The sequence below is a fragment of the Mus caroli genome, unplaced genomic scaffold (genome assembly GCF_978045245.1).
Source record: "Mus caroli unplaced genomic scaffold, Mus_caroli_1 scaffold_20, whole genome shotgun sequence".
In the NCBI taxonomy this organism is placed as follows: domain Eukaryota; kingdom Metazoa; phylum Chordata; class Mammalia; order Rodentia; family Muridae; genus Mus; species Mus caroli.
This window is the reverse complement of record NW_028227275.1, coordinates 53,233,717-53,259,406: the sequence shown is the minus strand read 5'-3', so window position 1 is coordinate 53,259,406 and position 25,690 is coordinate 53,233,717. Positions and strand designations below refer to the sequence as shown.

The 25,690-nt window shown below is 40.2% G+C and overlaps 1 protein-coding gene across 6 annotated transcripts in view; it reads right to left on the bottom strand.

Moving 5' to 3' along the window:
• LOC110289150 (solute carrier family 22 member 27-like) overlaps window positions 1-25,690 on the bottom strand; it is an 80,428-nt gene that overhangs the window by 33,343 nt on the left and 21,395 nt on the right. For all 6 annotated transcript variants that reach the window (XM_085834203.1, XM_085834201.1, XM_085834202.1 and 3 more), the window contains one exon: window positions 8,793-8,916. In XM_085834203.1, the coding sequence (XP_085690329.1) occupies window positions 8,793-8,916 (124 nt within the window). The remainder of the gene's footprint in view (window positions 1-8,792; window positions 8,917-25,690) is intronic.

Genomic DNA, 25,690 nt, shown 5'->3' with positions numbered 1-25,690 from the left:
ATGTTGGTGGCCATGAGGAGAAAGAGGAACATTCTTCCATTGCTGGTGGGACTGCATGCTGGTAAAACCATTTTATTAATTAGTCTGGTGGTTCCTAAGAAAACTGGAAATAGTTCTGCCTGAAGGCCCAGATATAGCACTATTGGGCATAAACCCCCCAAAAAATGTTCTAACATATAACAAGGTCACATACTCCACTATGTTCATAGCAGTCTTATTTATCATATCCAGAACCAGGAAACAACCCAGATGTACCTCAACAGAAAGCTAGATACAGAAAATATGGTACATTTACACAGCGGAGTACTATGCAGCTATTAAAAACAATGACTTCATAAAATTTGCAAGCAAGTGGATGGAACTAGAAAATATCATACTGAGTGAGGTTACTCATACACAAAAGAACACACATGGTATGTACTCACTGATAAGTGGATATGAGCCCAAAAGCTCACAATGCTCATGATATAACCCACAGACCATATGGATTTTAGAAGGAAGGAAGACTAGGGTGTGGCTGCTTCAGTCCTGCATTGAGGACAGTTGGAGGAAGAGGGGTCCTGGGAGGGAAAGAGAAGGGGGAGGAAACAAAAGGGCAGTATCAGGAACTGGAGGATATGTGAGAGAGGTACAAAAGATCACGAAATCGACCAAAATTATATAGCAGGGAGGATGAGGAACTGGGGATAGCCACTGGACTGTCCCATACACCAGGGAAATATGAGGATCCCAGGACCCAACTGGGATGACTTTAGCTGAAATGTGCAGAGAAGGGGGAGATAGAACCTGTTGAGACCACCTCCAGTGCATAAGCACAGCCCCTGGTTGAGGAATAGGATCACCCACCCATCTCAATTTTTTTAGAAATGTTCCTGTCCAAAATAAAAAATGGAACAAAGACTGAAGGAAGGGACAACTGGGGACTACTCCATCTGGAGATCCATCATGTCTGCAGACACCAAGCCCAACACAGTTGCCATGGTCAAGAGGCACTTGATGACAGGAACCTGGTGTGGATGATGTCTGGCAAGCAACTGACCAATGCAGGTGTGGATACTTGGAGTCAACCACCAAATTGAGCTCAGGGAACCTGGTGGGGAAGTGTAGAAAGAACTGGAGGAGCAGAGGCTGATTGCAACCCCATTGGAAGAACAACATAGGCCGGCCTGACAACCCAGTTCTCTTAGATGCAAGACCTCCAACCAAGAAGTGTACCTGGAGGGATCCATGGCTCCAGATACATATGTAGCAGAGGATGGCTTGCCTGACAGTAATGGGAGGGAAAGCACATAGTTTCAAGGAAGTTTGATGCCCCAGCATAGAAGGATGCTGGTGCTGTTAGGGCAGAAGATTGTGGGTGGGTAGGGGAGCACATTCATACAGACAAAGAGGAAGAGGGAAAGCAGATATGGGATGGGGAGTTGGTAGACAGTTAACCAGGGAGTGAAATGTTATTTGAGATGTAAACAAATGGAATAATTAATGTTTTAAAAGGTAAAAAAAGAAAAAAGACACATGACCACATATGCCATCAGACATTTAAAAAGTCTTTGACAAAATACAACACCCCTCATGTTAAAAGTCTTGGCGAGAACAGGAAACATTGCAGGTAACTATTCATAATAAAAGCAATATATAGCAAAACAAGAGCCAAATCAAATTCAGAGGAGAGAAACTAGAAGCGATCCCATTAAAATCCAGGACAGGACAAGGTTCCCCATTATCTCCCTATTTTTTAATATAGTACTCAAAAGCCTAGACAGAGCAATTAGACAACAAAAGGAGAACAAGGGGAAACAAAGTAGAAAGGAAGAAGTCAAAGTATCACTATTTGCAGCTTATATGACAGTATACATAACCCACCCCCAAAATTCCAACAGAGAATCCCTACAGCTGATAAACAACTTCAGCACAATGGCAGGATATAAAATTAACTCAAACAAATCTTTCACCGTCCTTTACACAAATGATAAACAGGCTGAGAAAGAAATCAGGGAAACAACACCATTCACAACAGCCACAGATACTCTCAAATATCTTGGTGGAACCCTGACCAAGAAAGTGAAAGATCCGCATGGCAAGAATTTCTAATCCCGAGGAAAAGAAATCAAAGAAGATCTCAGAAGATCGAAAGGTCTCCCATACTCATGGAATGGTAGGGTTAACAAAGTGAAAACAGCCATCTTATCAAAAGCAATCTGCAGATTCAATGCAATTGCCATCAAATTTCCAACACAATTCTTCACAGACATGAAAAGAGCAATTCTTAACTTCATATCAAAAAACAAACAAGCAAACAAACAAACAAACAAAACAGGATAATCAAAATAATTCTCAGCAATAAAAGAACTTCTGGGGAATCACCATCCCTAGCCTCAAGCTGTACTACAAAGCAATAGTGATTTAAAAACGCACAGTATTGGTACAAAAACAGACAGGTTGATCAATGGAATAGAATTAAGACCCAAAAGTAAACCCACATATCTATGGACACTTGATTATTGACAAAGGAGACAAAAACATACAGTGGAAAAAAGAAAATGTCTTCAATAACTGGTGCTGGTCTAACTGGCAGTTTGCATGTAGGAGAATAAAAATGGATCTATATTTACCACTCTGCACAAAAGCCAAGTCCAAGTGTATCAAGGACCTCAACATAAACCAGATACACTGAATCTAATAGAAGAGTAAGTGGGAAAGAGCCTCAAACTCATTGGCACAGGGGAAAGTTTCCTGAACAGAACACCAATGGCTCAGGCTCTAAGATCAACAGTTGATAAATGAGACATGATCCAGTACAGGGGAGTGCCAGGGCCAAGAAGTGGGAGAGGGTGGGAAGGGGAGCAGGGAGGAGGGAGGGCATAGGGATAGCATTTGAAATGTATATAAAGAAAATATCTAATAAAAAAACTGGAAAGCTTCTGTAAGGCAGAAGACACCATCAATAGGATAAATCAGCAACCAGGTGGAACTAGAAAATGTTGGGGAAAAGTGACACTAACCCTACATCTGATAGAGTGCTAATATCCAAGATATGCAAAGAATGCAGGAAGGTAACCGCCAAAAAAATCAAACAAGCTGAATAAAAACTGGGATACAGAGCTAAACAAGAAAATTCACAACAGAAGAATCCATAAATGATTGGGAAGCACTTACAGAAATGTTCGATGTCCTTAGTCATCAGAGGAATGCAAATCAAAATAACCCTGAGATTTCACCTCATACCAAACAGAATAACTAAGATCAAAAACTCAAGTGACAGCACATGCTGGTGAGGATGTGGAGAAAGAAGAACACTCCTGCATTGCTGGTGAGATTGCAGGCTGGTACAACCACTCTGGAAATCAATCTGGAGTTTCCGCAGAAAACTGGAAATAGTTCTACTTGAAGATACAGCTAGACCACTCTTGGGCATACACCCAAAAGATGCCCCACCATACCCCAAGGACACTTGCTCCTCTATGTTTATAGCAGCCTTATTTTCAATAGCCAGAAGTTGGAAACAACCCAGATGTCCCTCAAGGGAAGAATGGATACAGAAAATTTGGTTCATTCATGCAATGGGATACTATTCAGCTATTAAAAATGAGGACATCATGAATTTGCAGGCAAGTGGATGGAACTAGAAAATATCATCCTGAGTAAGGTAACTCAGACCCAAAAGGGCATTCATGGTATGTACTCAGTGATTGGTGGATATTAGCTAAAAGTGCAGGGTACTGAGGATAAAATCCACAGACAGTAAGAAGTGTAACAAGTTGAAAGGCCCAACTGGGGATGTTTCAATTCCACTGAGAAGGCGGAAGGAAATAATCAAGGGAGGCAAAGGTAGGCAGGGACCTGGGTGGGAAAAGGGAAGGAGGAAAGGGAAACAGCACCAGGTTTGGTGGGAAGGAGCTCAGAGGGCCAAGAGAATGAATTGGAATAAGTAGCCCTGGGAGTGGGATGTGTGGGGATCCTCTAGAAGTAACAGAGACCCGGGAGGGGAGAGACTCTAAGGACTCAATGGGCATGACCTTAGTAAAAATTCCCAACAATGGGGAGAGGGAACTCTAGAGTCCACCTCCAGTAGACAGGGCCACAAGCAGAGGGACAGTGTTACCAAACCACAGTCAAAACATCTGACCCTGAACTGTTCCTGTCTAAAAGAACTGCAGGGACAAAAATGGAAAAGAGACTGAAGGAAAGGCAGTCAAATGACTGGCCCAACTTGGGATCCATCTTATGGGAGGGCACCAAGGCCTGACGCTATTACTAATTCTATGATGTACTTACAGATGAGAGCTTGGCATAGCTGTCCTCTGAGAGGCCCTAACAGCAGCTGACTGAAACAGCAACAGATACTTACACCCAACCATTGGGATTAAGTCAGAGTTGAATTATGGTTTAATTAGGGGAAGGATTGAAGAAGCTGAAGGGGAGAGTGACCCCACAGGAAGACCAGCAGTCTCAACTTACTCAGATGCCAGGAAGCTCCCAGAGACTGACCCACCTACAAGGATCATACAAGGGCCAGTCTGACGCCCCTGGCACAAATATAACAGCAGCCTGCCTGGTCAGGCTTTAGTGGGAAAAGTTTTGCTTAATCCTGCAGAGACTTGAGGCCACAGGGAAGATGGGGAGGCTGGTGGCAGGGGAGCACCCTTTCAGAGGCAAGGGAGAGGAACAATGGGATGAAGAAATGTGGGAGGAAGACAAGGAGACTTGACAATGACTGGCATGTCAATAAGTAAAATAATGAAAATTGAAAAAATAACAACAAAAAACAAACAAGCAAAAAAGGAAAGAAAAGGAAAATGCCTCAAAGCAGGGTCTTATTGAGCAATTTTCCCAAGTAAGGTTTCCTTACTTTAAATACCTGTATTATGTGTGTCAAGATGACATAAGACTTCTCAGTACAAGTTTTATGTTTTCAGTCTGTGGTTCAAAACAGAATGTCCTGGTTCTAAAGTATTTGGTAGTCAGCTTTTCTAGCTATATTGTTTTGAGCACATATAACTTTTATCTTGAGACAACTATACTTCATGTGTGCAATGTTCTGCCACAGAATCCTGTGGTTCTGATCTCTACAACATCGAGGAATCTCCATTGCAGCACAGAATATTCCACTTCACAGCTTTATGCAGTGCTCTCTGAGGGAATGCTGCAAGTGCCTCCTGCCATGCCCCACATCCTAAGGCCTCTGCTACTCTTAGAGCCTGGATCTGTACTCACTCCCTGACTCACTCTATCTTCATTTCATGTTTGCAAAGCCAGTATTATGTGGTCACACACCACGTTCTGTCAGCAGCTCAAAGTGGAGTCTGGCCCTTTAATTTATTACCCACCATGAAAACAATTTCCTGGAAAACTGCTTTCCTGGAACATGAATTCCCATGATCTGAGGTCAAGGGCCAGTGGGCCATTCAGAAATTCATGGTTTCTACTTGCACTTCCTGTGCTTCTTTCATCATTCTCATTTCCCAAGAAGCACTGGAATGGCTCCTTGAGCTACACTTACAATATTCAAGGGCTTTTCACTACAGAGTTTCTAATATTTCTAGATTCTTCCCTCAATGAGTACAAAGGCACCAAGAGTGCATATGAGTTTTACCATGACAAAGACCTCATCTTCGATGCCATTTTTTTTTACTAGTGTTCCTGCTGGTGTGATAAGATAGTCTTACAAAAACGTTTTTAAACACGAAAAAGATTATTTTGGCACATACATCAGTTGTATAGTAATTTCAGGTAGAAAGGTCACCTTAAAGGAATTTGAGATGGAAGATAGTTGCATTGTGTATGCATGCAAGAGGAAGAAGAAGAGAAAAATGAACATTATTCTCAGCTAGCTGCCTCTTCTTATGTGCCTTAGGACTCAAACACAGGGAACAATGTTGTCTTCCTTTAAGGTGGTCATTTCTCGTCAATTTTACTGATGAAGATAACCATGCTGTCATTCCCACAGACTAACTTAATATAAATAAGTTCTTGTAGGCCTGTCTGGCAGAACATCAGCCAGTGATGAAAGATCCTTAAAATTTGCAATTAGTACTAATTATCAAACATGTGCAAGTGCCTCTTTTTTTAAATGGGAAGCCTCTTTTCACACAGTTTTCAGAGATTGTGTTTCCTTTTTTTTTTTCAAAAACAATTTTTATTAGATATTTTCTTCATTTACATTTCAAGTGCTATCCCTCCCCCCACCCTGCTCCCCGACTCACCCACTCCTGCTTCCTGGCTCTGGCATTCCCCTCTACTGAGGCATATAATCTTTGCAAGACCAAGGGCCTCTCCCTCCAATGATGGTTGACTAGGCCATCTTCTGCTACATATGCAGCTAGAGACACGAGCTCTGGGGGTACTGGTTAGTTCATATTGTTGTTCCTCCTATAGGATTGCAGACCCCTTCAGCTCCTTGGGTACTTTCTCTAGCTCCTCCATTGGGGGCCCTGTATTTCATCTAATAGATGACTGTGAGCATCCACTTCTGTATTTGCCAGGCACTGGCATAGCTTCACAAGAGAGAGCCATATCAGGGTCCTGTGAGCAAAATCTTGCTGGCACATGCAATAGTGTCTGGGTTTGGTGGCTGTTTATGGGGTGGATCCCCAAGTGGGGCAGTCTCTGGATGGTCCTTCCTTCTGTCTCAGCTCCAAACTTTGTAACTCCTTCCATGGGTATTTTGTTCCCCGTTCTAAGAAGGGATGAATTATCCACACTTTGGTCTTCCTTCTTCTTGATTTTCATGTGTTTTGCAAATTGTATCTTGGTTATTCCAACTTTCTGAACTAATATCCACTTATCAGTGAGTACATATCATGTGTGTTCTTTTGTTATTGGGTTACCTCACTCAGGATGATATCCTCCAGATCCATCCATTTGCCTAAGAATTTCATAAATTCATTGTTTTTAATAGCTGAGTACTACTCCATTGTGTATTTTACCACATTTTCTGTACCCATTCCTCTGTTGAAGGACATCTGGGTTCTTTCCAGCTTCTGGCTATTATAAATAAGGTTGCTATGAACATAGTGGAGCATGTGTCCTTATTACCAGTTGGAACTACTTCTGGGTATATGCCCAGGAGAGGTATTGCTGGATCTTCCATTAGTACTATGCCCAATTTTCTGAGGAACCTCCAGACTGATTTCCAGAATGGTTGTACCAGCTTGAAATTCCACCAGCAATGGAGGAGTGTTCCTCTTTCTCCACATTCTCGCCAGCATCTGCTGTCACCTGAATTTTTGATCTTAGCCATTCTGACTGGTGTGAGGTGGAATCTCAAGGTTCTTTTGATTTGCATTTCTCTGATGATTAAGGATGTTGAACATTTTTTTCAGGTGCTTCTCAGCCATTTGGTATCCCTCAGTTCAGAGTTTTTGTTTAGCTCTGCACCCCATTTTGAATGGGGTTATTTGATTTTCTGGAGTCCATCTTCTTGAGTTCTTTATATATATGGATATTAGTCCTTTATCAGATTTAAGATTGGTAAAGGTCCTTTTCCAATCTGTTGGTGGCCTTTTTGTCTTATTGGCAGTGTCTTTGTACAAGTGCCTCTTGCTCTGCTACTCATCATAAGACCTCTGCTGTTCTTAGAGCCTGGATCAGTACTACCTGACTCACTCTATCTTGACTGGCTTCCAAATAGAAAGAATGATAAGAGCCAAATGCTGAATATACTACAACTTCTGGTTGCTGGACATATAAATACCAAGCTAGAACTAACCTGGAATCTTATTCTCTGCTGGTTAGTCTCACTGCACTGAAAGTTGCTATGCAGGCTGATGCTAGTCAATAGTCTACATCATTTTATTCAACAATGGACTCTTGGGCCCTAGCAGTAGAGCTAATTCACCTTTTTATCTATATTGACATTGTGTGCCAGTTTAAGTGTCTTCTAATGATTTTGTTCATGTTCATGTATTAATCACATATTAATGCTGTTTTCAGCTTTGATCAGAGAAGCTTCTTTCAACAGTCAAAGAAAGTTACTAAAAGCTTCTTCTTCAGAAGATAAGTGATTATTAAATTAAATAATTATTAAATGAGTAAGTCTTAAACTAGATGTCTACAGCACTATTTCAAAAAATCAGGAACCATAAAGAAAGAGAGTTCTAACACAATATAAGGTCTAAAGTTAGGTACAGTGTGATATGTAATGCTGTATTCAAGGCATGACATGACCATTGCACTCTCAACAGCTGTGGTTATCTGCACTAGACATGCCCAAAATTCAGTGAATAAAGTTCTATCATCTTGAGATATGATGGATGATTAATGATTGTTCTAGATGGGGGAGAGGGTTTTTTTTTAAATAATGTAGCCTCTTCTATATTGTCCAATGCTCCTATAAATAGATCCTTTAAGAAATCTTAATGTATCGTATTAGTTCACCAAAAAATAAAAGACACAGAGAGAGAAAAAGTAGTGGAGCATTTGTTGGGAAGAAGAAAACAGTCAGTTTAATCCCACCATCATCCTATGTTCCTCTTACGCCCTGTAGGGTACTGTGGAATTAATGAAAGGATAAAATGACAATATATATCTAAGTGTATTAAATGTAGCACAATAGCATATATCACTAACATTCCACTAAAACAGTTACTTTGTGAATGAAATCCTCTGCAGAAGAATTTTGCAAACTGAATTCAAGAAGCAAAGGAGCTAAAACATCAGTGCTTTCAGTCTCATTAGAATGAAACTCTCACATGCAGTGTTCTTAATGACAGCATAGTGCATCTTGGACACTAACTCATACACATGTGAAGCTTGTATTTCCTTATGTCATAACCATCACGCATTATGCTTACCTCCATGGTTAGGGTATTTCCAGAATTCTTCATTCCATTCATGTGTGCAACTTTTCTAAGTTCCTTTAAGCCCTTCTGGGGTTTGTTGGTCACAATCAGCCACCGAGCCGACTCTGACATCCACCTGTCAAGGAAGATGTTGGAGGGAGAAACAATACTTGTAATGTCATTTTCCATACAAAATTTAACCTTCAAAATTTTGTTTTTTAATTGAATACCTACAATATTCTAATATATCAATCTCTATAATCTTTTGTCATCTAATAGCTTCATTAAAAGTGAAGAATGATTCAGCCACATAATACACTGCACTTCTGAAATGCATACCTAGTTTTCTAGTGGGGATCTGTCTCCCTCCACCTAGATATACATTTGTAGTGTGATGCATGGAACTAGACTATGAGGGATGATTCCACAGACATATACTTTGGGGCTGTGGGTGTAGGGGAAGAGGTGAAAGGAAGAGAGCCCATGTCTGGCCAGAGTTCATGTGCTCTGGGCGGGCAGATGCGGGAGGACTGCTGGACACTTTCTATGCAGCCCCAGGTGGGCATCTGGCTGTGTGAAGCCACTGACCCCACATGGTGGGGGTGGACAAGGGACAGCTCCAGGTTCCAGGTTCTCAGTCTCCAGCATCCCACACTGGATATGGCGGAGGAGCTGAGAACAGAATAGGGGCCCTGGGGTGGCACTAGGCCCCAGAGAAAAGGGAAGAGGGCAGAGGGAAAAGGGGGATTGGATGGTTCCCACACAGGTGAGTGTCTGTAGTCCAGGCCTTGATGAACAGAGACAATCTATAGTTTTACAACTTTATTGTAGAAAGGCATGGGGAAAGAGAGGAGAGAGAGAGAGAGAGAGAGAGAGAGAGAGAGAGAGAGAGAGAGAGAGAGAGAGAGAGAGAGAGAGAGAGAGAGAGATTGGCCATGGCCAAGAGGAGAGAGGGGAGAAGGAAAAGAGAGAAAAAGAGTTAGAGAGTAAGAAAGGTGAAGGCTTAGAGAGAGGTAAAAGCTTAAAAAGTGAGAGGTGGAAGGAAAAAAGAGAGAGAAGGGGAGCTAGAGAATAAGAAAGTTTAAAGAGAGTGAGGAGGGGCCAAGCAGCCCCTCTTATAGTGATCTTGTTATCTTGCTGTTGCTAGGTAACTGTGGGGAGGAATCTAACCAGAAGGCCAGAAGCTTGGGACATTGTCTATGTGACTGATAGCCACATGCCTCTATTGTGGCGGCTGTGGGAGTGATAACTTTGACAAGAGCCAGGGTTCCAGGAGACATGGTTGAACGCCTACTGTCCCATGTAGGTGGAAATTACCACCCATTGGGTACCACTGGAGTTCAAGACCTCAACTCCACTGGAGACCAGGCTGTTTGTGCATAGCTCATTGCCCCACAATATACCAACTTCCTTGTTATAGTATAGGAAATATCATTTAATAATGTGTTCTTTTCTCTAAATGAAAAGCATTGTATAAATTTTGTATACTAATTATATCATCCAAATTGCATTTGTAATTTCTTCTAATTAGCTGCTGACATATGGCCTTGCAAGCAAAGTAAAACTGGTCCTGCTTTTCATTTGCATGGTTGAAGCAGCTGCATAAGGGCTGGGAACTTGTCCCAGCACTGGTTTTCTCTAGATGGCAGCCCACTGGGGTGGAGTGAAGGCAGAGGAGCAAACTTCATTTTGTGAAAGTGGACGTTGCTTAGTATAAATAATATTTACTCTCCTTGATTCATTTTTCTAGAGCCAGAAGCCAGTGGCTTCAGACAAATTAATACCTGTTGCTTAACAGCAGAGGATTAAGTAAAGAATTTATTGCTAGTGCCCCCTTCTCTGGCCAGGCAGCCAGGAGCCCCTCACTGATCAAGTTTGTTAACTCTTAGTGAACCAGAGAGGAAAGAAAAAGTCACTCACAGAGAAAACACAAACCAGAAGTTAAAAACAGCTATATCACCTTTTATTACTGGCTTTTAGCTTTTTATAGACAAAAGTTCTCTCTGTATAAAATAATTACCTCATAGATATAAATGTTACAAATAAAATAAAAGCATTAGAATACTTTACATACACAAGTATGCACAGACACACATACATTCATACACACACTTTCTAGTGGGCCCAACCATCAGTCAACTCCACAAGTGTTCGTGCATGCTTATATATATATATATACACATATACCTACATTAATACATATATATATATATATATATGTGTGTGTGTGTGTGTGTGTGTGTGTGTGTGTAAATGTGTGTGTGTGTATATATATATATATATATATATATATATATACATACATACACACAAACATATAAACAAGCAGACATATACATATAGATGGATGGGTGGATGGATGGGTGGGTAGATGGATTGATGGGGCAGAGCCCCCCCAAGCCACCATATTTATTTCTTTTCTGTGGCCTTTTAATACATCTAGGCAAAGTTTCTTAAGAAAATGACCTCATAAATAAAATTTTACACAAAATGAAAGATACAAGAGGATGCTGATATTAAGTTCAAAGCTGTGGTTCATTCTATAAGTTCATTATAAGTTCAAAGCAACAGGTTTTTTTAATATTTTTTTATTACGTATTTTCCTCAATTACATTTCCAATGATATCCCAAAAGTCCCCCATACCCTCCCCCCAACTCCCCTACCCACCCATTCCTACTTTTTGGCCCTGGTGCTCCCCTGTACTGGGGTATATAAAGTTTGCATGTCCAATGGGCCTCTCTTTCCAGTGATGGCCAACTAGGCCATCTTTTGATACATATGCAGCTAGAGTCAAGAGCTCCAGGGTACTGGTTAGTTCATAATATTGTTGCACCTACAGGGTTGCAGATCTCTTTAACTCCTTGGATACTTTCTCTAGCTCCTCCATTTGGGGCCCTGTGATCCATCCAAGAGCTGACTGTGAGCATCCACTTCTGTGTTTGCTAGGCCCTGGCCTAGTCTCACAAGAGACAGCTATATCAGGGTTCTTTCAGCAAACGCTTGCTAGTGTATGCAATGGTGTCATCATTTGGAGGCTAATTATGGGATGGATCCCTGGATATGGCAGTCTCTAGATGGTCCATCCTTTTGTCTCAGCTCCAAACTTTGTCTCTGTAACTCCTTCCATGGGTGATTGTTTCCGATTCTAAGAAGGGGCAAAGTGTCCACACTTTGGTCTTCGTTCTTCTTCAGTTTCATGTGTTTTGCAAATTGTATCTTATATCTCGGGTATACTAAGTTTCTGGACTAATATCCACTTATCAGTGAGTACATATCATTTGAGTTCTTTTGTGATTGTGTTACCTCACTCAGGATGATGCCCTCCAGGTCCAACCATTTGCCTAGAAATTTCATAAATTCAATCCTTTTAATAGCTGAGTAGTACTCCATTGTGTAAATGTACCACATTTTATGTATCCATTCCTCTGTTGAGGGGCATCTGGGTTCTTTCCAGCTTCTGACTATTATAAATAAGGCTGTCAAAGCAACAGTTTTATATGACTTTGTCTTATCATAGAGCACACCTGTGGCTTCATCCTTGGATCTGACCTAGAATGAATGTTTTGCCTTGAACACAAATTTGTCCTAAGTTTATCTGAATTTTAGTGTAATTATGAAAGCTCATTGTATTTCTTATTACACAGCCTTTACTTACTATTATGAGGAGTGGACAAAATATATTCTTGATTTTAATTTTATTACATCTTTTTAACAAAACAACTAAAAACATCCCTTAAAAGTTTCTCTCTAAGATTATTTGAATCAAGCAGGAAATATATAAAATCATTAATTTGTCAAAACAGCATTAATTCATGAAAGTTAATCTTTATGTTGATCTGCAGAAAATCAGCTCAATAGAGTTGGTTAATGCCTAGGGACTGTTATATTAATTTCATAATGACAGGAAAGGCATATCAGCTGCAAGAAGCAATTCTGAAATAAAATCTCTTTGATTTGCCTGTCAGAAATTACCCACCTTATTCCATGCAAAAAAAAAAAAAAAAAAAAAAAAAAAGTGGGCCACCTCCAGTAAGGCCATCTGCTAGCCTTAGCTTTTCCTAGATGGCTCCTGCCACATAATAATACTGATAGGCTGTGTGGATGAAAAAAAATGTGTGGCAGATGAGTGTTTTGTTCTTGTCTGTATCAACTTTTCTCTCTGTATTAAGTCTGTGGTCACCTTGTAGAGTCATTTCTGATCAAATATGCCTATTATGATGACCCTGTGGTAGTAATTGTTAAGTCTTTTTAAAAGGCAGTAATGAAATAAATCCTGTTGGGGTTCATCTTCTGTGTTGTATACTTACAACCTGAGTACCATGCCCCAGACCAGACTGTAACCTAATATTAGGGCACTGTATTAACCAATGAACTGTAAAGAATTCTCCTAATTAATGTATGATTGATCCATAAATTGTGGGGGCTTATGACAGGGCAGAAGGATAGGAAGGAAGGGCTTAGAATCAAGTGAGTGGTCTCAAGAGAGACCAGAAGGGAGGAAAAGAAAAACAGAAAGAGGAGGAAGTTTCCATCTTACAGAATGAACCAAGTGCATGTGGCCAAAAGAAGTTCACCCAGAGGACAGGCAGATAGAGTAGAAGCCAGAGAGACATTAGATTGGCAAGTGATTGACATTTGGGTGAGTTATAACATGTGGAAGGATTACAATAACTCATAACCTGCCCAGCATAGTGCCTTACTAATACATTGTCCAAAGTTACAGGAGGAGGAGGACCCCTGCTGTGCACACATGCTGGCAGAGCAATCCCAGTGCTGCTGAACTACACTAGCACCCAGGACTAAATAGACACTGGACTCCCCTACTCCTGATAGTCACAGATGAAATGCAGCTCACAGTTAATTATGTTCAGCGCACATGGGTGGTTGCATAGTACTGCCATGCCAGCAGAGCTAGCTTACAGGGACTGTGTGAAATACAACAGAGCCAAGATTGGCATGCAACCTGGCTATAGACTGACTCAGCTGACCAATTTCAGAGCTTGCACTTCCAAAACAACTGTGCTAAGATTTAAAGCATGCCATACATGTGGCAGGCTTAAAGCACAGCCCATTTGAAACAGTCACCAACTTCCCAGAGATGGGGAAGGTCACAATTGCTGACTCAGCCCAACAAAGCAACATGGCACAGTACCACAGAACTCACATGTCCTCAAGCTGGTTTTTCCAGTTGAAGGAAATTTCCACCCCTCCATGTGTGCAAAAGGATTAGGACAAGGCCATCCACTGGAGTTTCCTGAACTGAACACCAGAAGGAGACAGAGTACATACAAAAGGAATACAAATATAACAAAACTTCAGAGAAGATAAAAATTCTGTTTTTATGTTTAAAGGGAAAGAATTGGATATAAAATTTCATTCATATATATATATATATATATATATATATATATATATATCCTCATTCTTATCCTCATAATCATGCTACCTTCCTGTGTCATCTCGAAGAAGAGGGCTAAAGAAACAGGAAAAGTATGAAGGATGGACACAAGTGTTCATGGAAAATCTTCATAAATTTACAAATGGGAATGAGAAAAATGCTAAGATATCTAAAAGATAAGAAAAAGAAAAAGGTGAAATATGGAGACAAGCATTAGAAGAGATGTTTCATAAATCTGTAAATCAGAAGAAGGAATATACTAAGATATATGAAAGACAAGTGTACTGGCTGGTTTTATGTGTCAACTTGACACAGGCTGGAGTTATCACAGAGAAAGGAGCTTCGGTTGGGGAAGTGTCTCCATGAGATCCAGCTGGGGGCATTTTCTCAATTAGTGATCAAGCAGGGAGGGACCCTTGTGGGTGGTACCATCTCTGGGCTGGTTCTATAAGAAAGCAAACTAAGCAAACCATGGGGAAGCAAGCCAGTAAAGAACACCCCTCCATGGCCTCTGCATCAGCTCCTGCTTCCTGACCTGCTTGAGTTCCAGTTGTGACTTCCTTTGGTGGTGAACAGCAATGTGGAAGTGTAAGCTGAATAAACCTTTTCCTCCCCAACTTGCTTCTTAGTCATGATGTTTGTGCAGGAATAGAAACCCTGAGTAAGACAACAGTAGAAGAAGAAAAATGAAATATAGAGGCAAGCATTAGAGAATAAATTAAGGAAATTTATAAATCAGACCAAGGAAAATGCTAAGACATCAAACATAAAACAAATGGAAAGAGATAATATATGAAAACAAAGATTAGAGGGGGGATTAAAGAAATTTATGAATTAGAAAAAGAAAATGCTAAAGTATTAGGGATACAAGACAGATGGGGTATGAAAATGGACACAAATCCTAGATGGAAAATTTGAAAAGTTAGTAAATAAAGTTGAAAGTGACTCTAAGATAGAGAGAGAAGAAATTAGGCCAGAATCTAATGTACCACCCTATTATAAAACTCAAAAGACTCAGCTAAAGGGTGCTGGAAAAAAACGAGTAGCTTATCTGGATAGTTTACATGTCATCAAACTCAAAAATGAAAAAGGAGCCATAACAACAGAAATGAGAAAATTCAAAAAACCATTAGAACATACTACAAAAGCATATACTGTATATAACTAGGATATCTAGATGAAATAGATAATTTCCTACACAGATACCACAAACTAAAGTTAAATCACAATGAAGTAACCATTCTAAACAGTCCCATAACCACTAAGGAAACAGAGCAGTCATCAAAAATCTCTCAACCAAAAAAGCTCAGGGAGAGATGGTTTTAGTACAGAATTCTACCAGACTTTCAAAGAAGAGATAATACAAACACTCCTTAAACTATATCACAAAAATAGAAACAGAATGAAAACTACCAAATTCATTCTATACATTGAAAAGATACTCTGATACCTAAACCACAAAAAGACTCAACCAAGAAAGAAAACTTCACCAACCTTAATTTTGAATATTGATGCAAAAATAGTCTATAAATATCTCACAAACTGAATCCAGACACACATCAAAACTATCATTGACGACAATCAAGTAGGATTCATCCCAGGGATGCAGGAACGGTTTAATATATGAAAATATGTCAACATAATACACTATATAAACAAACTCAATGAAAAAAGGCACATGATCACTCTCTCATCAGATGTTGAAAAGGCCTTTGAAAAAATACAAAACCCCTCATATTAAAAGCCTTGGTAAGGACAAGAATTCCTGGCATACGACTAAATATAATAAAAGCAATATATAGCAATATTGACAGTCAACGTCAAATTAAGAGGAGAGAAACTAGAAGCAATCCCACTAAAATCCAGGACAGGAGAAGGTTCCCCAATATCTCCCTATCTTTTGAATATAGTACTCAAAAGCCTGGCCAGAGCAATTAGACAGCAAAAGGAGAACAAGGGGAAACAAAGTAGAAAGGAAGAAGTCAAAGTATCACTATTTGCAGCTTATATGACAGTATACATAATCCACCCCCAAAATTCCAACAGAGAATCCCTACAGCTGATAAACAACTTCAGCACAATGGCAGGATATAAAATTAACTCAAACAAATCTTTCACCTTCCTTTACACAAATGATAAACAGCCGAGAAAGAAATCAGGGAAACAACACCATTCACAAAGGCCACAGATACTCTCAAATATCTTGGTGGAACCCTGACCAAGAAAGTGAAAGATCTGCATGACAAGAATTTCTAATCCTGAGGAAAAGAAATCAAAGAAGACCTCAGAAGATGGGAAGGTCTCCCATACTCATGGAATGGTAGGGTTAACAAAGTGAAAACAGCCATCTTATCAAAAGCAATCTGCAGATTCAATGCAATTGCCATCAAAATTCCAACACAATTCTTCACAGATGTGAAAAGAGCAATTCTTAACTTCATATCAAAAAACAAACAAGCAAACAAACAAACAAAAGAGGATAATCAAAACAATTCTCAGCAATAAAAGAACTTCTGGGGAATCACCATCCCTAGCCTCAAGCTGTACTACAAAGCAATAGTGATTTAAAAACGCACAGTACTGGTACAAAAACAGACAGGTCGATCAATGGAATAGAATTAAGACCCAAAAGTAAACCCACATATCTATGGACACTTGATCATTGACAAAGGAGACAAAAACATACAGTGGAAAAAAAGAAAATGTCTTCAATAACTGGTGCTGGTCTAACTGGCAGTTTTCATGTAGGAGAATAAAAACGGATCCATATTTACCACTCCGCACAAAAGTCAAGTCCAAGTTGATCAAGGACCTCAACATAAAACCAGATACACTGAATCTAATAGAAGAGTAAGTGGGAAAGAGCCTCAAACTCATTGGCACAGGGGAAAGTTTCCTCAACAGAACACCAATGGCTCAGGCTCTAAGATCAACAGTTGATAAATGAGACATGATCCAGTACAGGGGAGTGCCAGGGCCAAGAAGTGGGAGAGGGTGGAAGGAGATCAGGAAGGAGGGAGTATATAGGGAATATTCAGGATAGCATTTGAAATGTATATAAAGAAAATATCTAATAAAAAAACTGAAAAGCTTCTGTAAAGCAAAAGACACCATCAATGGGATAAATCATCAACTAGATGGAACTAGAAAATGTTGGGAAAAAACTTCACTAACCCTACATCTGATAGAGTGCTAATATCCAAGATATGTAAAGAATGCAGGAAGGTAACCTCCAAAAAAATCAAACAACCTGAATAAAAACTGGGATACAGAGCTAAACAAGAAAATTCACAACAGAGGAATCTATAAATGGTTGGGAAGCACTTAAAGAAACGTTCAATGTCCTTAGTCATCAGAGGAATGCAAATCAAAATAACCCTGAGATTTCACCTCATACCAAACAGAATAATTAAGATCAAAAACTCAAGTGACAGCACATGCTGGCGAGGATGTGGAGAAAGAAGAACACTCCTGCATTGCTGGCGAGATTGCAGGCTGGTACAACCACTCTGGAAATCAATCTGGAGTTTCCTCAGAAAATTGGAAATAGTTCTACTTGAAGATACAGCTAAACCACTCTTGGGCATACACCCAAAAGATGCCCCACCATACCCCAAGGACACTTGCTCCTCTATGTTTATAGCAGCCTTATTTTCAATAGCCAGAAGTTGGAAACAACCCAGATGTCCCTCAAGGGAAGAATGGATACAGAAAATTTGGTTCATTCATGAAATGGGATACTATTCAGCTATTAAAAATGAGGACATCATGAATTTGCAGGCAAGTGGATGGAACTAGAAAATATCATCCTGAGTAAGGTAACTCAGACCCAAAAGGACATTCATGGTATGTACTCAGTGATTGGTGGATATTAGCTAAAAGTGCAGGGTACTGAGGATAAAATCCACAGACAGTAAGAAGTGTAACAAGTTGAAAGGCCCAACTGGGGATGTTTCAATTCCACTGAGAAGGGGGAAGGAAATAACCAAGGGAGGCAGAGGTAGGCAGGGACCTGGGTGGGAAAAAGGAAGGAGGAAAGGGAAACAGCACCAGGTTTGGTGGGGAGGAGCTCAGAGGGCCAAGAGAATGAATTGGAATAAGTAGCCCTCGGAGTGGGATGTGTGGGGATCCTCTAGAAGTAACAGAGACCCGGGAGGGGAGAGACTCTAAGGACTCAATGGGCATGACCTTAGTAAAAATGCCCAACAATGGGGAGAGGGAACTCAAGAGTCCACCTCCAGTAGACAGACAGGGCCACAAGCAGAGGGACAGTGTTACCAACCCACAGTCAAAATAATCTGACCCTGAACTGTTCCTGTCTAAAAGAACTGCAGGGACAAAAATGGATAAGAGACTGAAGGAAAGGCAGTCAAATGACTGGCCCAACTTGGGATCTATCTTATGGGAGGGCACCAAGGCCTGACACTATTACTGATGTTACGATATATTTACAGAAGGGAGCCTGGCATGGCTGAAGGAGAGAGTGACCTCATTGGAAAGCCAGTAGTCTCTACTGACCCAGACCCCTGGGAACTCCCAGAATACTGGCCCACCAACCAGGAGCATACATGGGCTGCTCTGAGGACCCTGGCACAAATATAGCAGAGATCTGCCTGTTCGGTCCCTAGTGATAGAAGATATGCTGAATCCTTGAGAAAACTTTAGGCCCCAGGGAAGGGGGAACTTGGGTAGTGAGGGAGCACCCTCTAGGAGGCAAATGGGAGAAGGAATGGGATGAGCAACTGTGGGATGGAGGACTTAGGGGCAGGTAATGATTTATGTGTTAAGTTTAAGAAAGATTTAGCTGAGATTTGGTTAGTGACTTTTTTTTTAACGTCTAAGCCAGTTTTAGGGCTGTTCCCACGTGGAGAGATCAGCAATTCATGTTACCTCTCCTGTTTGGTCTTCTAGAATTTCTCTTTCCTGTCTGTACCAAAGATCTTTAGGTGATCTTTGCCAATCATATCTGATCCATATTACTCAGGAAGGGATGCAAAGCCTTTTCTTCTTTCCTGTTGATACAAATACAGAGCTTCTCTCCCAAAACAGCATGTCTTTGGTCCAGAAGCCCAAAATCAATTGGTTCAATTTAGCCACCTCCTTTTTCGTAGGACCTGACCTCTTTCACTGAGGATTAGTAATGGCAGTAATACCACCAGACTTATAACAACATTCATTTTGATAATTAAAACAACTCAAAGCAATTAAAACAATTTTAAATAATTGTTATTATCTGTTGATATAGGTTTTCTCTTTATTTCCATGTATTTGTTTCTTACATTTGAGATCAAGTCCTGAATTTCTTTATTTTTCATTGTATACTTAAAAGCACTTAAAGCAGTTACCACTATTTCGCCCTTCTATCTTTAAAACAATGCCATTTTTCTTTATTCTTCCTTTCTAAGGAGATTGGTATCTGTGGATATATAATTATATCCCCTTTGTCTTTATATGTCTTGGATTAGCATCCTTTCCTTTGTATTTAACTTCAATTAAATCCCCTTCTATTTTCTCTATGAGCCTAATCTCAGGCTAATTTATGAATGAATGCCAAGCTAAGCTATCCCAGAATTCCCCTGTTCCAAGAATCTGGTTGCTTGTGAAGCCAGTCCAAAGGAAGAAAGGGGACAAAAAATGGAGCAGAGATTGAAGGAAGGGCCATCCAGGGAATGCCCAACCTAGGAATCCATCCTGTCTGCGGACACCAGACCCTATAGTGTTGTTATGGTCAAGAGGCACTTTCTGACAGGAACCTGGTGTGGCTGTTCCTCAGGAGGTCTGGCCAGCAACTGACAAATGCAGATGTGGATGCTTATAGCCAACCATCTACTGAGCTCAGGAATCCCATGGGGAAGCTGGCAGTAGAACCAAAAGAGTGGAGGGGGATTGCAATCCCATAGGAAGAACAACATTGGCTAGCCGGACCAGTGCTCCCAGAGACTAGACCACCAACCAAGAAGTGTACAGGGAGGGATTCATGACTCCAAATACATATGTAGCAGAGGATAGCCTTGTCTGACAGCAATGGGAGGGGAGGCCCTTGGTCCTGTGGAGGTTTGATGCCCCAGCATAGGGGAATGCTACAGCAGTAGGGTGGGAGAGGGTAGGTGGGTGAGGGAGCACCCTCATAGAGGAAAGGGGAGGGGAAGAGAGTGGATGTGGGATGTTGGGGGAGGAGGGGAGTTGTGGATGGGTAACCAGGTAGTGGGATATCATTTGAGATGTAAACTAATGGAATGATTAATAATAATAATAAAAAACAAAAATGAAATAAAATAAAGAATCTGAGTGGTGGTGCACTGCCTGCCTCAATGGTCTATGTTCCCAAATAAAAGACTCACATGAGTGCGGACTACAGAAGCGACACAGTTTCTGGAACAGACAGAAGCTACACCTTCTGGGACAGATCCCCCCTTTTCAGGTTCCAGACATACAGGAACCTTCCCCACCAGAGGAAAGGTGTCTGCCCAGGAGGGCTCCACCTGAGCAGGTGAGAAGTCAGTCATCTTGGGTCCCAGATCCCTCAGAGACTAGTTTGCGCAACTGAGAGTGTGGACTACAGAAGTGACACAGCTTCTATGACAGGCCCGGTTTCAGGCATTCATCTTCAGCCAGGAGGCAGGTCTGAACACCAGATATCTGTTCACCTTCCCTGCAAGAGGAGAGCTTACCTGCATAGAGTACTCTGACCACTAAGACTCAGGAGAGAGCTAGACTTCCAGTTCTGCTGACAGAGGCTAACAGAATCACAGGAGGAACAAGCTTCAACCAGAGACAACTATAACAACTAACTCCAGAGATTACCAGTTGGTGAAAGGCAAACATAAGAATCTTACTAACAGAAACCAAGACCACTCACCATCATCAGAACCCAGAACTCCCACCTCGGCCAGTACTGGATACCCCAACACACCTGAAAACCAAGACTCGGATTTAAAATCATATCTAATGATGCTGGTAGAGGACATCAAGAAGGACTTTAATAACTCACTTAAAGAAATACTGGAGAACACTGCTAAAGAGGTAAAAGTCCTTAAAGAAAAATAGGAAATCACAACCAAACAGGTGATGGATTTGAACAAAAACATTCAAGACCAAAAAAGGGAAGTAGAAACAATAAAGAAAACCCAAAGTGAGACAACGCTGGAGATAGAAACCCTAAGAAAGAAATCTGGAACCATAGATGCGAGCATCAGCAACAGAATACAAGAGATGGAAGAGAGAATCTCAGGTGCAGAAGATTCCATAGAGAACATGGGCGCAACAATCAAAGAAAACGCAAAATGCAAAAAGATCCTAACTCAAAACATCCAGGAAATCCAAGACACAATAAGATGAACAAACCTACAGATAATAGGTATAGATGAGAATGAAGATTTTCAACTTAAAGGGCCAGCAACTAGTTTCAACAAAATGATAGAAGAAAACTTCACAAACATAAAGAAAGAGATGCCCATGAACATACAAGAAGCCTACAGAACTCCAAATTGACTGTACCAGAAAAGAAATTCCTCCCGACACATAATAAACAGAACAGTGAATGCACTAAATAAAGATAGAATATTAAAAGCAGTAAGGGAAAAAGGTCAAGTAACATATAAAGGCATGGCTATTAGAATTACACAAGACTTCTCACCAGAGACTATGAAAGCCAGAAGAGCCTGGACAGATGTTATACAGACCCTAAGAGAACACAAATGCCAGCCCAGTCTACTATACCCAGCAAAACTCTCAATTACCATAGATGGAGAAACCAAGGTATTCCATGATAAAACCAAATTCACACAATATCTTTCCATGAATCCAGCCCTTCAAAGGATAGTAAAGGGAAACCACAAACACAAGGACAGAAACTAGAAACTAGAAAAAGCAAGAAAGTAATCCTTCAACAAACCTAAAAGAAGACAGCTGCAAGAACAGAATCCCAACTTTAACAACAATTACTTTTCTTTAAATACTCTTAACATCAATGGACTCAATTCCCCAATAAAAAGACAATGACTAACAGACTGACTACATACAAAGGACCCAACATTTTCTTGCTTACAGGAAAACCACCTCAGGAAAAAGGACAGACACTACATCAGAGTAAAGCCTTTCCAGCCTTTTAGGCTGGAAAACAATTTTCCAAGCAAATGGTCCAAAGAAACAAGCTGGAGTAGACACTCTAATATTGAATAAAATTGACTTCCAACCCAAAGTTATCAAAAAAGACAAGGAGGGGCACTTCATACTCATCAAAGGTAAAAGCTACCAAGATGAACTCTCAATTCTGAATATCTATGCTCCAAATACAAGGGCAGCCACATTCATTAAAGACACTTTAGTAAAGCTCAAAGCACACATTGCACCTCACACAATAATAGTGGGAGACTTCAACAACCCACTCTCACCAATGGACAGATCCTGGAAACAGAAACTAAACTGAGACACATGGACACTAACAGAAGTTATGGAACAAATGGATTTAGTTGATATCTACAGAACTTTTATCCTAAAACAAAATGATATACGATCTTCTCAGTGCCACATGGTACCTCCTCCAAAACTGACCATTTGATTGGTCAAAAAACAGGCCTCAACAGATACAAAATTATTGAAATTACCCCACACACCCTATCTGATCACCACAGACTAAGGCTGATCTTCAATAACAACATAAATAATAGAAAGTTAACATTCACACGGAAACTGAACAACACTCTACTCAATGATTCCTTGGTCAAGGATGAAATAAAGAAAGAAATTAAAGACTTCTTAGAGTTTAATGAAAATGAAGCCACAACATACCCAAACTTATGGGACACAATGAAGGCAATCCTAAGAGGAAAATTCATAGCGCTGAGTGCCTTCAAAAACAAACTAGAAAGAGCATACACTAGCAGCCTGACAGCACACTTAGAATCTCTAGAACTAAAGGAAGCAAATTCACCCAAGAGGAGTAGATGACAGGAAATAATCAAACTCAGGGCTGAAATCAACCAAGTGGGAAAAAAAGAACTACTCAAAGACTCAACCAAACCAGGAGCTGGTTCTTTGAGAAAAATCAACAAGATAGATAAACCCTTAGCCAGATTAACTAGAGGGCACAGGGGCAGTATCCTAATTAACAAAATCAAAAATGAAAAAGGAGACATAACAACAGAACATGAGGAAATCCAAAACACCATCAGATCCTACTACAAAACGCTATATTCAACAAAACTAGAAACCCTGGATGAAGTGGACAACTTCCTAGACAGATACAAGGTAGCAAAGTTAAATCAGGATCAGATTAACCATCTAAACAGTCCCATTTCTCCTACAGAAATAGAAGCAGTCATCAATAGTCTGCCAACCAAAAAAGCCCAGGACCAGATGGGCTTAGTGCAGATTTCTATCAGACCTTCAAAGAAGACCTAATTCCAACTCTACTCAAACATTTCCACAAAATAGAAACAGAAGGCACTCTACTCAATTAATTCTATGAAGCCACAATTACTCTGATACCTAAACCACACAAAGATCCAACAAAGAAAGAGAACTTCAGACCAATTTCCCTTATGAATATCGATGCAAAAATACTCAATAAAATCCTCACAAACTGAATCCAAGAACACATCAAAATGATCATCCATCATGACAAAGTAGTCTTCATCCCAGGGATCCAGGGATAATTTCATATACGGAAATCCATCAACGTAATCCACTATATAAACAAACTCAAAGACAAAAACCACATGATCATCTTGTGAGATGCTGAGAAAGTATTTGACAAAACCCAACACCCATTCATGATAAAAGTTTGAAAAGATCAGGAATTCAAGGCCCATACCTAAACATAATAAAAGCAATCTATAGCAAACCAGTAAGCAACATCAAACTACATGGACAGAAACTCAAAGAAATCCCACTAAAATCAGGGACTAGACAAGGCTCCCTCTTTCTCTCTACCTATTCAATATAGTACTTGAAATTCTAGCCAGAGCAATCCACCACAAAATGAGACAAGGGGATACATATTGGAAAGAAAGAAGTCAAAATATCACTATTTGCAGATGATATGATAGTATATATAAGTAACCCCCAAAATTCCACCAGAGAACTCCTAAACCTGATAAACAGCTTCAGTGCAGTACCTAGATATAAAATTAACTCAAATAAATCAATGTCCTTTATCTACACAAATGATAAACGGACTGAGAAAGAAATTAGGGAAACAACACCATTCACGATAGTCACAAATAATATAAAATATCTTGGTGTGACTCTAACTAAGGAAGTGAAAGATTATATAAGAACTTCAAGTCTTTGAAGAAAGAAATTGAAGATCTCAGAAGATGGAAAGATCTCCCATGCTCATGGATTGAGGATTAATATAATAAAAATGGCTATCCTGCCAAAAGCAATCTACAGATTCAATGAAGTCCCGATCAAAATTCCAACTCAATTATTCATTGAGATAGAAAGGGCAATTTGCAAATTCATCTGGAATAATAAAAAACCTAGGATAACAAAAACTATTCTCAACAATAAAAAAAAAAAAAGGGGGCTGGTGAGTTGGCTCAGTAGGTAAGAGCACCCGACTGCTCTTCCGAAGGTCCAGAGTTCAAATCCCAGCAACCACATGGTGGCTCACAACCATCCGCAATGAGATCTGGTGCCCTCTTCTGGTGTGTCTGAAGACAGCTACAGTGTACTTACATGTAATAAATAAATAAATCTTAAAAAAAAAAAAAAAAAAAAAAAAAAACCTCCGGTAGAATCACCATGCCTGACATTAAGCTGTACTACAGAGCAATTGTGATAAACACTGCATGGTACTGATACAGCGACACACAGGTAGATCAATGGAATAGAAGTGAAGACCCAGAAATGAATCCACACACCTATGGTCACTTGATCTTTGACAAGGGAGCTAAAACCATCCAGTGGAAAAAAAAAGACAGCATTTACAACAAATGGTGCTAGCACAGCTTGCGATTATCATGTAGAAGAATGCAAATTGATGCATTCTTATCTCCTTGTAAAACGCTCAAGTCTAAGTGGATCAAAGAACTCCATATAAGACCAGAGACATTGAAATTTATAGAGGAGAAAGTGGGGAAATCCCTCTAAGATATGGGCACAGGGGAAAAATTCCTAAACAGAACAGCAATGTTCTGTAACATCAAGAATGGACAAATCGAACCTCATAAAATTGCAAAGTTTCTGTAAGGCAAAAGACACAGTCAATAAGACAAAAGACCGCCAACAGATTGGGAAAGGATTTTTACCAATCCTAAATCTGATAGGGAACTAATATCCACTATATACAAAGAGCTCAAGAAGCTGGACTCCAGAAATTCAAATAACCCCATTAAAAATGGTTTTCAGAGCTAAACAAAGACTTCTCAACTGAGGAATACCTAATGGCTGAGAATCACCTGAAAAAAATGTTCAACATTCTTAATCATCAGGGAAATGCAAATCAAAACAACCTTGAGATTCCACCTCACACCAGTCAGAATGGCTAAGATCAAAAATTCAGGT